The following is a 15,060-nucleotide window of genomic DNA, read 5'->3' on the forward strand; positions in this document are numbered from 1 at the left end:
ATCAAACTAAATAACGGATAAACGAACTCAGGCATAAGTAGTTGAAACATCTCGTGTATCACCACGGATGATAATGTTCCAACAAAAAATCGCAAATATAACGAATTGTGCAAATGTACAGTTGGCGTGTCCATGACATCCCATGGGTTTTACACCCGACTAGACATTTAAAACCAATGAAACACAATAAAGGGGTGTAACCGTTTAACCGGTTACGTTAAACGCTTAAAGCGTCGGTCGCATGACAATTCCCACAATGGCGGGGAATCTTGTCACACTCCCTAGTTTTAAGTGAAAAAAAGCAAAAACAAAGCTAGGAAATTCTCGAGGAAATCTCCGAAAATAAAAGGCAATATAATAAAATTAAATAAAAAAATATTTTGAAGTTGAGGCATAGCCTCAGAGTTATATAAAATATTTTGAGAATAAGACATAGTCTCGGAGCAAGATGTAAGATATGTAATAAGTAAAGAGTTTAAAAGATATAAATGACAAAACCGATAGTCATTTTTTGTAAAGACATACCTATGATGGCTAGACCAAATTTGTTGTTGAAAGCCTCTTTAATGTTTTAATGGGTTAGTGTAGGTTACATGAAGCCACAATAAGCCATAACAAGTAATTTTGGTGTTACTTAACATATGCATTGTTAACGTTACACTTCTTGTACTTAATGAGCCTTGTAATGTGTTAGAGCATTCATAACAACAAACCTTCATAAACTGACATATCAACGCCATATCAGATTACAAACTTTTTAAAAAAACCCCAACTTTCTGCCACAACAACAAACCTTTACAAACCTCATTAAAATATTATTAAAACCATATATATATATATATATATATATATGTATATATCCATGTGAGAGTGTGAAAAAATGAACCCACTACCCTGTGTTTGTTGCAAGTTTGCATAAACAAAACTTCACCATTCAAACTTTACTTCTACAACAATAAATTAAGTCCACATTGGTTTGTCTTCCTTACTACTTCATCCAAATCTTGGGCATTGCACCTTGTTGTGGATGCAGTGGCTTGATTTTGGTTTGCACATAGTCACATCAGGCCATGACAAATCATTTTAGTGTTAAAGACATGTGTATGTTTAATTGAACATCGTTGGCCTTAAACAATGGACAAATTTCATATTTTGCTTATTTAATGTGACTAACTTTGCTTATTTATCTATTTATTCATATTTTGTCTTTCTACTATGATGATTACCAATGGACAAATTTCGTTAGTGAATTTTCATATGTTATACTCATTTGTATAGTAGTGTATAACTCACATTTCAAACGCAAACATTAACATAAAAGAATGCAGATAAAAATATAATTTGGTAGAATGCACACGAAGAAGAGAATTAAGAGGGACATTTAGAATTACATGGATAGAGAGGCCTTGAGAAGATGGTCATAAATCATAATCACATGGTTTCTCCCGTTAGAAGTTTATTAAGAAAATAAAAAGAAGGAAAATATAGATAATATTAATTCCTCAAGTCGATGCATAAACCAACTCACTGTACGTACTCCCAATCAGCTGCTCCCAATAATGTCTCTGTATGTGCATTTAACTTTTTCTATCAAAGCTTCCCTGAACATTATAGTTAGGATTAACATGTTTTCATTAAGGATTTAGATGCACAATATAATGAAATATCAATAACTGGGGCCGGCAACCGTTCCCGACATGAAAAAAAAAACATGTTTTGGGTTAACTTACACGACTTGGGTTCTGGTTGAAAACCTGACCAGTTTAAGAAAATGGGTTGGGTTCGGCTTGACCCACATAAAAACGGGTTGACCCGTTAACCTGTTTAGGTAATTAAAGTTAAACTCTAATAAATAATAATTATATTTTCATTTTTGTTTTTGAATATACTCTTTGCATTTTTCAATCAAATTTCTTGATTTTAATTACTTTTAAAAGTCTAAAAAAAGTCTTTTAGTTTTTTGGTAAACGGGTTGTTTCGGGTCTACCCAACTTTATGAGTGTGCTGCTTAGGGATCGAAATCATTGACACGAATAACAATATGGGTCGGGTTCGGGTTGCACATGACTTCAATCCGTTAACCTGACACGATTGACACCCTTATTATTCATAAAGTAAAAAGTGAGGAAGTTTATACCTATCAGGTTTGAAAACCAGGTTCTTGTAGGCAAACCACTACAAGGAAGTAATTAACCATAGATGTGTTAGAATGTATGTCATCAAGAAATTAATCTAACTAGCAAAAAACTTAAGCTTACTCCGGTGTAACCGATTCCAACAAGCTCGAGAACACCTGGAACCAATGGAAGCCTGTCTATTGCCTGATACAAAATAATATGTGCGTTTAAGTATTCGTTCGTCTGGTCTGGTCGGATAAAGTTAAACAAAAATTCAAGAACAAATTATGTTGCATGCCTGGTGTGAATCTTTTTTTTTTTTTCCAAAAATGTTAGTACTTGAAAGTGACAGTAAACTCTAGTGAGTAGTGACATATCTTTACTTACTCAGTTACTCTTTTGAAAATACAAGTAAGACAGTTTTTATATTTTTGTGTCACTAGATGTCAATCATAATTATTTTCTTGAAATGAAAATAAAAATGCTGTGCTCACCGAGATCAGTCCTGTCGAACCCCAAAGAAAAACACCTCCGGCCACCACTAGACTGCTCACCGCGTACTTATCTTCGACTTTCTCCCACTTCAAAGTAGCAAACGGTTTGAAATAATTACATAACTAACTATGATAGAGATAATTACAATAAACGCCAACTAACAAATATTTTTATATGAAGAACTAGGATTGACAAAAATTCGTAAGTATATATACCGCCTCTTGAACTGGCTTGATGAGCTCTTGAATGTCTGTGGCCGTCTCAGCAGGTGTTGCCTCTCCGGTGGCCATGGCAGCAACATTCCTAGCTAACTTCTTACCTGAAATATATAATTTGTAATTAGCTTAAAGTGTATATTTCATTGGTAAAATCAATTCACACACAAGCAATTAGCAGGCAAATGTTAGTTTGAGAATATATTAGTTAGTCGATTATTATATATATAATCTTTACTATAGTTAGAGATATGATTTGATCATATATCTTCTACTCCTATAAAATTAATATATAGCAATGCTACATAAGAGAAAAATGTATTCTAGGTAGAATGAAATCATATCTTAGATTGTGGTAAAACTATACAACAAATTGTAACAAATATATTATTATCTACAAAATAAATATGATTAACACCACAAATCAATGATCATTGTTAAAAGTAATTAGCAATGGATTCGGATCGTTGCAAATTAATTATAGTAACACTAAATTGACTTTCAATATAATTTGTAAATGACTTAGAAGTATATTAAGTGTACTAACAGTAGCCAGTGGCCTTCCAAACACGGTTCTGCTGCTGAAGAGGTGGCGCGGGTAGAGACGGAATAGTGACACATTGGGCGGACGCCGCGGCAACAGATTGCCGCGGAGCCTTGCCGTCAATGAGGGTGGTGGAGGTGGTTGACAATGAGTGTACGGTGGTTGCCATTTTCCTAAATAAATTTGTTTGTGTTTTTGTTGTTGTTGTTGTTTAATTTGGGTTTAGATAATCATAGCAAATAAGTTGAGATATTTTTATTTTTTGTGTTGCCGAAAAATAAGAGGCAGCCACTCGTTCTTTGATAATATAATCTAGATAGGGCTGAGGTGGACGACTTTGGATAGGATAACTAGTTTATGTGGTAGTTCATTGGGGGAGATGTGATACAATGGCCACTTTATTGCACGTATTAATTATAAATAAAGGTTTGATAATTTTGGAGACATTATGATTTTTATACTTTTAGAACGGCAATTTTATTTTATTTATTATTTTTATAAGTCATCACACTCTTTAATTTTTAATTTGGAGAGTCATGTTGCTCCGATCTGGTCAAACTATGTGGTCTTAATCGGGTCCATGCTGACTTCAAACTATGTGGTTTTAACCGGGTCTAAAAGCCTAAAAAAGTAAAAATCTATACAATATGTCAATGTCACTAAAAAAAATAAACTAAATGTTTAAATGAATAATCCTTAAGACCAAATAATACTATATTACTATGAATCTATGATTATGATACTAAATTACTAACTACTAAGTCTACTAATCAACTAATACTAATATACTATTAATTGAAACTCAGTTAACTAAATAACTAATAAAATAATAAATAAATATTAAATAAAAAATTTAATTCTAAACTCTAAAGAATACCCAATGGACCAATACCTTTGACTATTTTGAGTGTTGGCGGTGGATTAACAGGGGCGCTCAAGTGCTCAACGGATGAAGATAGAAGAACCAAGAAGCCAGGATTAGGGAGAATAAACAGACGAAATCACGAAGCGTCCCAACTTCTGAATTCTGATCGGCCTCATTTTTTAAGGGTTTATTAATTTTTTTACTTATTAAATCTAGTTTAATGGTTTGAGCCCAATAACCTAAAATTTACCAAATGAACTATGAATCAAAATGTTTTTTGGGCCCGATAATTTTTAAATGATCAAAATCAATTACAGGGGTTGTTTTACATTATTCGTTTATATTATTTATATACATTATTCGCTTATAATATATATATATATATATATATATATATATATATATATATATTGGAATTTTATTTTATTTATTGCACAGAAGTTAATAATATACTTATATTTTATGATGAAAGAGTTTCACATATAAATGAGATGTTATAACCCGGTTTAAAAGTTATTTGGGGTTTGATGAGACCCATGACCCTCTTATAAAATTGTTTTTTTAAATTGTTTTTAATTATAAATAATATATATATATATATATATATATCTTCTTTAAAGAAATCAGATATTAATTTTAGTATAATTATATTTTACAGGATTTTCATATCAAATATTTGGTGAGATTAATTTTTAATTGAATGAGATGTTATAATCCGTTTAAGGAATATCTGAGTTTTGTAAGACTCATACTTGTGGTTTCAGGTCAAATGCATGAGAAGTCTCTATTTATAAATAATGTAATCTGGTGGTTTGAGAGAATGTAGGGAGCAACCAGAGAGTTTTTAAAAGTTTTATTTTTGTATATATGTACTATATATAATATATGAAACATGAGCAAATTAAGACACTTACTTTTTAAGTAATTTACAACTTGTAAAGCATAAGGTGCACATTTATAGCATGTAAGATAAGGGTAAGTTTGTCCATTAAAAATTTGCATAGAAATAGTTACAATATTACCCCCTCATCTTTACTCAACATTTGTAATTTAAGAAATAGTTACAGTTTAAACCTTTATCTTTACTCATGTATTCTTTTTAATTTTAATTGTAAACCAACTTCCCACCAATGATTTTTCAACAGCCGTAATTTTTTCATACATTAATATATATTTTTTAAAAACTACACCATAAAGTTGAGCATTTTATTATCTTTAATTTGGGTATAATATTGCTATAGTTTTTTTTTTCAATTAAAAAAAGTTATTATGTTATGTATGGGTGTTCACACTTCGGTTTTAACGGTTTCCAAGTTAAATCATGAGCCAAACCGTTGGTTCGATTTTTTCATTGAAAACCGAAACTGAGCCGTCGAAATTTTAAACTGAATCGTTACTAATGGTTTGGTTTCACGCATTGAGCTTCAATAATAAGTTTATCGCGCGGTCCGGTTTTATATGGCTATTTTTTTGTATAAACCAAATCATTTGCTATGGTTTGAACATTCAGAAACCGAGTAATTAAAAGTGGTGATTGATTTAAACGTTTTCAAGGTTTCAAATGAACCTCGACCATCCATAATTGTTATATGATTGATAGGATTTTTGTTTTCCCACCGCATCGCGCGGGCGCCTGTCTAGTATATATAAATATATGGGAAGTTTAATGTAAAAATGAAAATAACGTGCTAAACGTGAGAATCAAATAGAGTAATTATCTTTAAGTAATTACATAATTACTCTAATTGTATATATAATTATTCTACTTGATTTTCACGTTTAGCACGTTAATTTCATTTGTATTTGATCCAAACCTTATATATATATATATATATGGAGAGGATCATGAGAGAACTCCATTTTATGGAGAGAACTAGAGAACTAATAATGAAGTATTTTTAATTTAATTAAAAAAAATATTTTTAAATTTTTTTTCCTTTCATCCTTCTTATATGTTGTTATTCTTCACCACAAAAAAAATATAAAAATAAAAAAAATAAAAAAAGTTAACGAGTAATGCATATATGCAATACACCGACTTTTTTTATAATTAATGCATATGTGCAATAGTGTGCATTTTGATAATTGAAATAGTGTTGAATGGCATATGTATAGTTGTTTGTATTGTTTATTTGCAATAGTGTTATATTATATAAAAAAATTAAAAAAATCGATATAGTGCATATGTGCATTAGTGTTGTATTACATATATGCGATAATGTGTTTTGCATACAATTATTAGTGTCGTATTTGCATATATTCAATAGTGTGTATTGGATAATGCAATTGTGTTGTATTATATGCAATAAAACACTATTGTATATATGAAATAGGCATTAGTCCACATATGCACTACATTACTACACTGACAAGGTTTTTTTTTAAGTATCAATATCATCTTATTAGAAGGAGCAAAGAAAAAAAAATCACAAAATATTTTTTTAAAAATAGTTAAAAATAATTATTTAGTAGTTCTCTAGTTCTCTCTAGATCCCACCCCTATATATATATATATATATATATATATATATATATATATATATATATATATATATATATATATATATAATTGTGCCCCTGAAAAAAGTGCCCCGGCCGAAGGTGCGGCTCGCCCGCCTTATAGGCCGCCCCTGTGTCGTACTATTGACTATGTGTTGTCAATTCCTCATTAGTTGGCCATTCTTTACGGTGAATGTTTGGCACCTGGAGATATAACATCTAGCGACCTGACCTTTGCATGGCGCATGACCCAATACCCAGCGGAAGTATATTACATTCATAGATGAGTTTAGTACCCTACCCCTACAAATTACAATACATGTCTTAGTGTTTGTGATTGTCTATGCATACATAAAAACACTATAAATCAAATATGTATCATGTTAAACTATAAAGTATGCAACATGCATGCCTAAATGTTTATGACACATATAACACCTTTAACTAATCGTCCCTAAATTAAATGGTTAACAAGACGACACAAATACATTTAATACTAGTTTATCGAAACATAAATATATCATAACAGATTTATAATTGTAGTTAAACATGTCATGTTTAGGCTGAATAGTTGTATTAAACGTGTCATATCGAACAATGCACATTTTACGAGTTCTACTATAAAATATATTGATATAAATCATGTCTGTAATTTATCACAACTATATAGAACCATGTCTGGACCAGAATAACTAATCACAATGTTCCGTTTGAGTTTCCAGAAACTCGATCAAATCTATTGCAGAATTGAGAACCCAAATTTTTAGCATGGAACATAAATCTGATCGTTCAATACTGATCACTACTCTCTTTTCAACTAGAGGTGAAAATGTTGAATACTCCTTTTAAATGTTATATGTATAATGCAGGAAGTTTGTGTTTTGGGATTGTTGACGGTGGGATTTGTGGTCTATCATATGCATATATAGATGATACAAGAATCATACGATTGAAATCCCTTTTTTTTATTTCCAAAAAGGGGATCCAAATTTATTATCTAATTTGGGACACCAAAAGGTTACGAATAAAGTGTTGATACATTATTTGAATGTAACTTTAATTATTATATTGATACATTATTTGCTTTATATTATTTTAGACGTAACAAATAAAGTGTTGGAATCAACCGACTCCATTGGTTTCGACCTTTTCTTTTACACTAAAACAATTAAATGGTATCAACCATATAACTTGGGGACAAATAACACCCTATAAAGTATAAATCTCCTTGGAAACTAATATCTTAATGGTTGGCTTCTACTAAGCAACAAAGGGGCTGGTTTTAGGCATCTTCCATGGTCCAGCTGAAGTGCATCTCTTCATGATCAGTCGACTCTCATATAACTGATTTGTGCCATGTATGTAAGCATTTCCTGAGTTTGAATTAATATCGACCAATAGGTGAAAGTTGAGATTATAAAAATCCAATAACCTTAAAAGATGGGGTCTCAAACTTCAGCTTAATTTGTAACGGTCGAGTTATAGTATGTTAGAAGTCATGGGAACTTTTGACCTGCTGCTGAACAAGTGACAAACCCTATGTTCCATATATGAATCGGTCGATTATTCTTGTTGTCTAACAACATCAAAGAAATCAATAATATTTTGAGCAATATACAATGTACATGTTTAGATAGTAACAAGGTAAACCAATTTAGATATTCCCAAAAGACTTCCTATAAATATACAACCAGGGGTTTCATAATTAGTAAATCAAGGTATCTAGAGATATGGAAAACGTGAAACTATTCGCGACATGGTCATGCCCATTCGTTAAAAGGGTCGTGTGGGCATTGAATTTGAAAAACATTGAGCACGAAATCATATACGAAGATCTTGCTAATAAGAGTCCCGAACTCTTAAAGTACAACCCTATTCACAAAAGGGTGCCCGTACTAGTGCACAATGGAATACCCATATGTGAATCTCTTGTGATTCTTGAGTACATTGACGAGACATGGAAGGACACACATCCCTTATTACCTAAAGAGCCTCTTGACAAAGCTAGAGAACGTTTCTGGGCGAGGTTCGCTAATGAAGAGGTACGCGACCATTATTTATTACCTAATTAGCAAAAAGCAGACTCAGATGTGCATGTGTCATTATTTGATTTGAAATAGTTAGATTGAAATCAAGATTTGTTTAGAATGTTTGCACATAACAATAAATTTCACTTATTTAGTAATGGAATGAATACGTGAGTCTTGGGTTGAATCTCAAACGGTCAATGGGTCAAATAGGCCGAAAGTTCGCACCAAGATCTATTTTAATGACCACAGTCTAAATATTTTTATTCAACTATTTATATTATTAATTTACAATAATGGCTTTTTAAAACATAAGTAGTGATTTACATGCGCCTTGCGTGGCGAATTCGATAGGTAAAATTTATTCGGGTGTTGTAGTGGCGAGTTAACGTGAGTTCGTTTAGTACTGGCTATGTTTGTTACGGTACCATAACTAAACCTAAAAAATAAATTTGTCAAATTAATTAGCACACTTCAACTAAAAAAACCCCAAAAAACTAGTGGCACTCATTAGCTTATTATAAAAAAAATCAAATTTAAAGCAATGTTTATTCGGTTGGTAAATATCGGGTGTTGCGTTACGGCGACAAGTTGACGCGTATTCGGTGGGTATCGGTTACGTTCGTAACGGTACCATAATTAAACCCAAAATCTAAATTCTTCGAATTAATATATAAAAATATTAACATATAAAACAATATAATATTAAAACGATGTTTATTTGGTTGTTAAAACGCATTGGTAAAACCCGAGCGTTGAAACTCAAACGTTGGTAAAACCCGAGCATTACGACGGGAGTCGGTACGAATTCGATCAAAAACTGGTTACGTTCATTACAGTCAATGTTGTAAAAGTAGGTTTATAAGGCCGAGTACTCCCCGAGTATACACTACAAGGTATGTCGCCGATGAGAGTTTTCTTTAACTCCGCCTAGTTACTAAGAATCGATTAAAGGTGGTCAACCTCAACTAGAATCACATATATTCGATGAACTTGAGCTGATTTTGACTTAAAAATTAAAATATAATTCGTATTTATATAATATTAGAGAACGCATATCGTTTTTTAATTAATGATTAGCAATTTTTAGAAAAATTTGTTATTAAAAATGTATTTTTCTTATTTATATTGATATTCACATATTTCGTAATAAATATCAGTAAACTAATGATAATCGACACACACACACACACACACACACACACACATATATATATATATATTATCCTAAAATTAACTTTCATTATATTTACTATATATTATCCTAAAATTAACTTTCATTATATTTACCATGTCCGAGTACTCCCGAGTACTTTGAGTACAACCAACTCCTCAGTCGACCGCCTAGGTTCCGCCAAGCAACTTTTGCAACCTTGGTTACCGTATAAACAACATCGGTAAAACCCGAGCATTACAACCCAAAATATAAACTCCTAAAATTAACATATAAAAACATAAAATATTTAACACAACATTTATTCGGCCATTAAAACCCGGACGTTGGTAATAACCAAGCGTTGTCGGTCCCGAACGTTGAGAGTGTGATTCGGTGCTAATTTAGTCAGTTTGTGTTATGTTCACAACGTTACCAAAACTGAAACCAAAAAATATAAAAAAAATTGAGGTGGACCGATGAGGTCGGTTGGTTAAACAAGAGTGTCGTTAGTCACTGGACGATGAGGTAACGAGTCTATGCAACTACAAACGATTTTCGTTTGGTGGGTTATAATATCATAACTAAAAAACAAATAACATGGTCGAATGGTGGTCAGCCACTTGTCCCAACGGGGCCTTGTGGAACCACCATTTTCTTTTAATCTAATTGTACATGTAGAGCTAGTTTAGTGTCACGTGTAAAACACAGATGAAAATATAGAAAAGCGTCAAATATATATATATATATATGAATTATAGAATATTATAATTTTATGGAAAGAATAGAATGTTATTCATACCTACAATTCCTGCATTGGTTAAATCGAACTGAATATGGAAACACGATAGGCATGGAGAATCCGATGAAATTAAAGATGTTTTAATTTTTTTTACTGAAATGATATTGTCAATCATTTGAAACATTAATAACACGTAACATATTTCTTAAAATACATAAATTAGTAAGAATAATTTGTATTTATATTTTAAAATAAATCAAAACAGAAGGTTATAATTCCATGCATGTAAAGGAAAAGAGAAGATTAATATCAACTCATCCTAGTTGAGTTGGTAAGCAGGGGCGGATCTATGTATTCGAGTGCGGGATCACGAGAACCCATAAGTTTCGGATTTTATGTAGAAAACTTATATAAAATATGAGAGTGAGTCCACATATAAATTGTGAGTGAACTCGTAAAAAAAATGAAACTATAATCTAGTGGTAAACACCGAGTCTTACAAGAATGACTACTCGGGTTTGATTCACATTGAGGGTTCTTTTTTTCTACTGAGGGTTTTGTTTTCTTTGGTACATATCACCAACTGAATGTCTTGAGTTTTCTTTGTAGTCTTAGGAACATCTATTACTGTTTTTTTTCCTTTCAAATTCAAATGTGATAAACCTTAACCGATCTTAACCATATTTGTTTATAGTTTGAAAATACTGTTATATTTAGTTTCTAATGAAGATGTTTGTTTTTTGTTATTGTATCGTATTTTTATTATGTGATAAACCTCAACGGCTCAACCGACCCGAACCGTCGAACCGACATAACCGCCAAACCGACCTGACATTGAACCCACTAGAAAAATATCTTGGATCCGCCATTGTTGGTAAGCCACATGCATTTTAAAATTAAGATAGCAAGTTCGATTCTCACCAATAACAAATTTTTCATTTTATCATTCGATTTCAAAACAGTAAAAATTGAACAGTTTTATTTAAATCAAAACTAATAATAAAGTGGAATTTGTTAAACTGAAAACTTGTACGCTTGACAACATATGTGGATGACCTAGTTGAATGACATGTGAAGTGAACAATATGTCTTCTTTTAATAGTACAGTCATATTAGCTCGATAGTTATTTATTGTTTCAAATATTATAAAATCCAATATGTGCACCTTTTTTTATCTATGGTCGTTGGAAAGTAGGTTTTGCCATCGTACTTTGGTTATGTTTTGAAGAAAGGGAAGGATCAAGAGGAAGCCAAAGAAACAATGTTGGCCCATCTAAAACACATAGAAAATCTACTAAGCGAAATGAAGTTCTTAAGCGGGGAAAGAATTGGGTATTTGGATCTAGTTTACGGGTGGCTTGCTGAAAATTGCCACACCTTAGAAGTGGTACTCGATGTGAAAGTTCTTGATGAAGATTCATTTCCAAACTTATGGGCGTGGAAAGATAGGTTCCTTAATAACCCCGCAATTAAGAAAAGCTGGCCTGATCAAGAAACTCTTAGAGCCAAGTATCAAGAAAGGAAAGAAAGTAGTGGCAAATAAGTCTATACAGAAAGTGAGACAAGTTTCATAAGAGCCTGATTGTGAAATGTTATTTTATTTTGTATTTGCATACTCTACACTTTGAATAAAATACCATGGCGTTGTTGAATTTTGATTATGTTTTGTATAGGCTCAACATAATAGTTGCTATGTTCCTTGGTTATAAATATTATATCACACATTACACTACAAAAGTAGTAGAAATGTAGAATGAAAAGCAATATTTGGTTCTTGTCGTGTGTCGATAAATGTTGATCACATGATCAAAGGGCTCCATTAAATCTTTTGTTTGTGTGATTGTTTATCCACAGTGGTTTTTGCCGAAGGTTATTCGCTATAAAAATTCAGTAGGAAATAACCCAACTCTCTACTTCTTTAGTAGGGACGATAAGTGTCGGCTAACATTTACTTTTAATTAATCCTATAAAATATGACTCTAGGAATCGAAGGACAATTCATGTGGGATTAGAGCATGGTAGATTTTTGGAAACCTATAATTTATTGAAAACGTTATATAATTCAGTAGACAAAGAGTAGAATTATATAAAAATCTCAATACCTGATATTATGACAGTTGAAGATTATATAAAACTAGTATTTTTCACCCGCGCTCAGCCACGGGGTGAAAGTATATTACAAATATAAGAACGTTCATTTGTTTGAAATCGGCATATTCATTGAGCATATTAAAGGGATGTTTGTGAGAGCTTTTAAATTTGTTTATTTGTTTTTTGAAAGGCAAAAGTCACATATGAAATCTTCAATTTAAAGCTTTTTGAGAAGCTTTGTCAAATACATTTTGCTTTTCAAAAAGCAAATACACAAGTTTAGAAGCTCACCCCGACATAGTACATAAGACAGCGCCAAGCGCCAGTTAGCACTCGCTAAACCTTCAACCAACATTCTGCAAATAAAATAAAGAAAAAAATAATTAACAAATCATTTGAAAGGAATAAAGAATTATTAACCATTTCTAAACACAAAACATGTAATAATAGAATTCCGTATTATAGTTTGGTGATTGGTTTTCATGACTAAAAATCTAAAGCCCAAAGCTACAATCATAAACATTTGTTAACATCATACACAACCATTGCTAAAGAAAAGGTTTGATAATCGAAAGCTTGAAATGCAATGCAACTAAAAATAAATACCGTGTTTTCTATTTTTCCAAGCTCATACTATGATCCCAGCTTATGATCAACCTTTGAGCCGTTGTGGTATGGCGCACAATATTCGTGCGTGTTGCTTCTTGTCGTCGTCTTTGTTGACGCATGAAGAAACACGGATCCAAACTTGGTTAAGGTCATATCTATATTTCCACCCGGTAAGGGTTAATGGATAAGAACTGGTTGAATAAGTAAGAGTCAAGCTAGATCCGGATGTAAGGCCCCGAACCCGGTAGCCCTACTTTAGCGTTGGATTTACTCATAAACACAGTTCTTACAAATCAGAGTTCATTAAAACTTTCGCGGAATATAAAAACTTTCATAAAACATTTCATAACAGATTACGTCTTGTCTTAAAACATCATTTTGTCTTTCAAAATTAACGGAACATTAAACTTAAACGTCTTGAGTCTTCCGATGCCAGCCTCTTATTCAGTGCCACGTGTCTCCTCAAGCGAGCTACCTCATCCTACTCACCTGCGTGCATACCAAAAGTCAGCTATGCTGAGTGAGTTCTAGTTAATCGAACGCCATACAATACATACACATACATGCATATCCGTAGATACATATCCATACTTCACTAGTTACCCTTCTGTTCTACGTACATACTTGCTACCATACATACATACATATCTACAATCACTAACCTCAGTCTACCGAGATTACGTTCATAGTCCGCCGTCTATACCTGTACTCAAGGTCGTGAACACGTAAAAGGTCCGCAGTCCTTACCTATGTTCACCATTATGGTACGTACAAGGTCCGCGGTCCTTCCCTATACCATCATACATCCACAACACGTACAAGGTCCACAGTCCTTCCCTATGTTGAACCTAATTCATAGCACGTACGAGGTCCGCAGTCCTCCCCTATGCTACAATTACAGCACGTATAAGGTCCACAGTCCTTTCCTATGCTGAAATACATCCACAACACGTACAAGGTCCACAGTCCTTCCCTATGTTGCAACCTAATTCATAGCACGTACGAGGTCCGCAGTCCTCCCCTATGCAACAAATACAACACGTATAAGGTTCACAGTCCTTTCCTATGCTGAAATATAGCACGTGTAAGGTCCACAGTCCTTTCCTGTGCTGACGCCTATCTACATTACGTATAAGGTCCGCAGTCCTTATCTACGTTTACATCTATCATCTACATCACGTATAAGTCTCGCTGTCCTTAACTACGCCATCACCAGCCGAGTCTATGTCCGACAGAAGCTAGAGGGATTTGCCATCCTAACTTACAATGTCGAACGTAGAACTCACATGCCATTCGTGTACCTATATACACATACTTCACATATAAAATAATTACATTATAACATAAGAACACTCTAGGCGTTCTTTACATCATTCATTTAACAACCATACCCCTTGTCGATACGTGCAATATCCGAAGATCGTTCAAGCCCCGACAAGTATTCATTTGAAATATTCATACATCTTCGATATATAATATTCGTACCTTTATTTTTAACCTGATAGTACGCGCAATATCCGAAGATCGTTCGCGTACCGACAAGCAATCATTCATATCTATCACACATATCACATAGGACATACACTTATCACTTAGGATAAATGTATTAACAACACATCGAGTATGCACACAGCCCCGAAAACATAACAAGGAATGGGGCTAGAAACTCACCTGAACACGGTTACGTTCACCGTTAATCGTAA

At 32.8% G+C, this 15,060-nt stretch overlaps 2 protein-coding genes across 2 annotated transcripts; one reads left to right on the forward strand and one right to left on the reverse strand.

Moving 5' to 3' along the window:
* Positions 1 to 1,340: 1,340 nt before the first annotated feature.
* LOC143621483 (protein CURVATURE THYLAKOID 1B, chloroplastic-like) lies at positions 1,341 to 3,713 on the reverse strand. The gene is made up of 6 exons (XM_077092897.1): positions 3,375 to 3,713; positions 2,828 to 2,931; positions 2,612 to 2,698; positions 2,259 to 2,321; positions 2,138 to 2,175; positions 1,341 to 1,601 (listed from the first exon to the last, which is right to left on the reverse strand). The coding sequence occupies exons 1-6, from the start codon at positions 3,538 to 3,540 to the stop codon at positions 1,544 to 1,546; spliced, it is 516 nt and encodes a 171-aa protein (XP_076949012.1). The 5' UTR covers positions 3,541 to 3,713; the 3' UTR covers positions 1,341 to 1,543.
* A 4,664-nt stretch (positions 3,714 to 8,377) lies between these two features.
* LOC143622178 (glutathione transferase GST 23-like) lies at positions 8,378 to 12,212 on the forward strand. The gene is made up of 2 exons (XM_077093393.1): positions 8,378 to 8,777; positions 11,853 to 12,212. Exons 1-2 carry the CDS (start codon positions 8,466 to 8,468, stop codon positions 12,198 to 12,200), a joined length of 660 nt encoding a protein of 219 aa, XP_076949508.1. The 5' UTR covers positions 8,378 to 8,465; the 3' UTR covers positions 12,201 to 12,212.
* The last annotated feature ends 2,848 nt before the right edge of the window (positions 12,213 to 15,060 follow it).

The sequence above is a fragment of the Bidens hawaiensis genome, unplaced genomic scaffold, assembly GCF_021521415.1.
Source record: "Bidens hawaiensis isolate Kalapana, Puna unplaced genomic scaffold, B.hawaiensis_p1.1 tig00000326_1, whole genome shotgun sequence".
Taxonomy (NCBI): domain Eukaryota; kingdom Viridiplantae; phylum Streptophyta; class Magnoliopsida; order Asterales; family Asteraceae; genus Bidens; species Bidens hawaiensis.

Excerpts from the sequence above, each read along its gene's own strand:
- LOC143621483 (XM_077092897.1), bottom strand. The coding sequence starts at position 3,540 with ATGGCAACCACCGTACACTCATTGTCAACCACCTCCACCACCCTCATT. Across the intron at positions 2,176-2,258 it reads TTGGAATCGGTTACACCGGA|TGGTTTGCCTACAAGAACCT; the intron begins GTAAGCTTAAGT and ends ACTTCCTTGTAG. Across the intron at positions 1,602-2,137 it reads CTGGTTTTCAAACCTGATAG|GGAAGCTTTGATAGAAAAAG; the intron begins GTATAAACTTCC and ends TATAATGTTCAG.
- LOC143622178 (XM_077093393.1), top strand. The coding sequence starts at position 8,466 with ATGGAAAACGTGAAACTATTCGCGACATGGTCATGCCCATTCGTTAAA. Across the intron at positions 8,778-11,852 it reads CGAGGTTCGCTAATGAAGAG|GTTTTGCCATCGTACTTTGG; the intron begins GTACGCGACCAT and ends GTTGGAAAGTAG.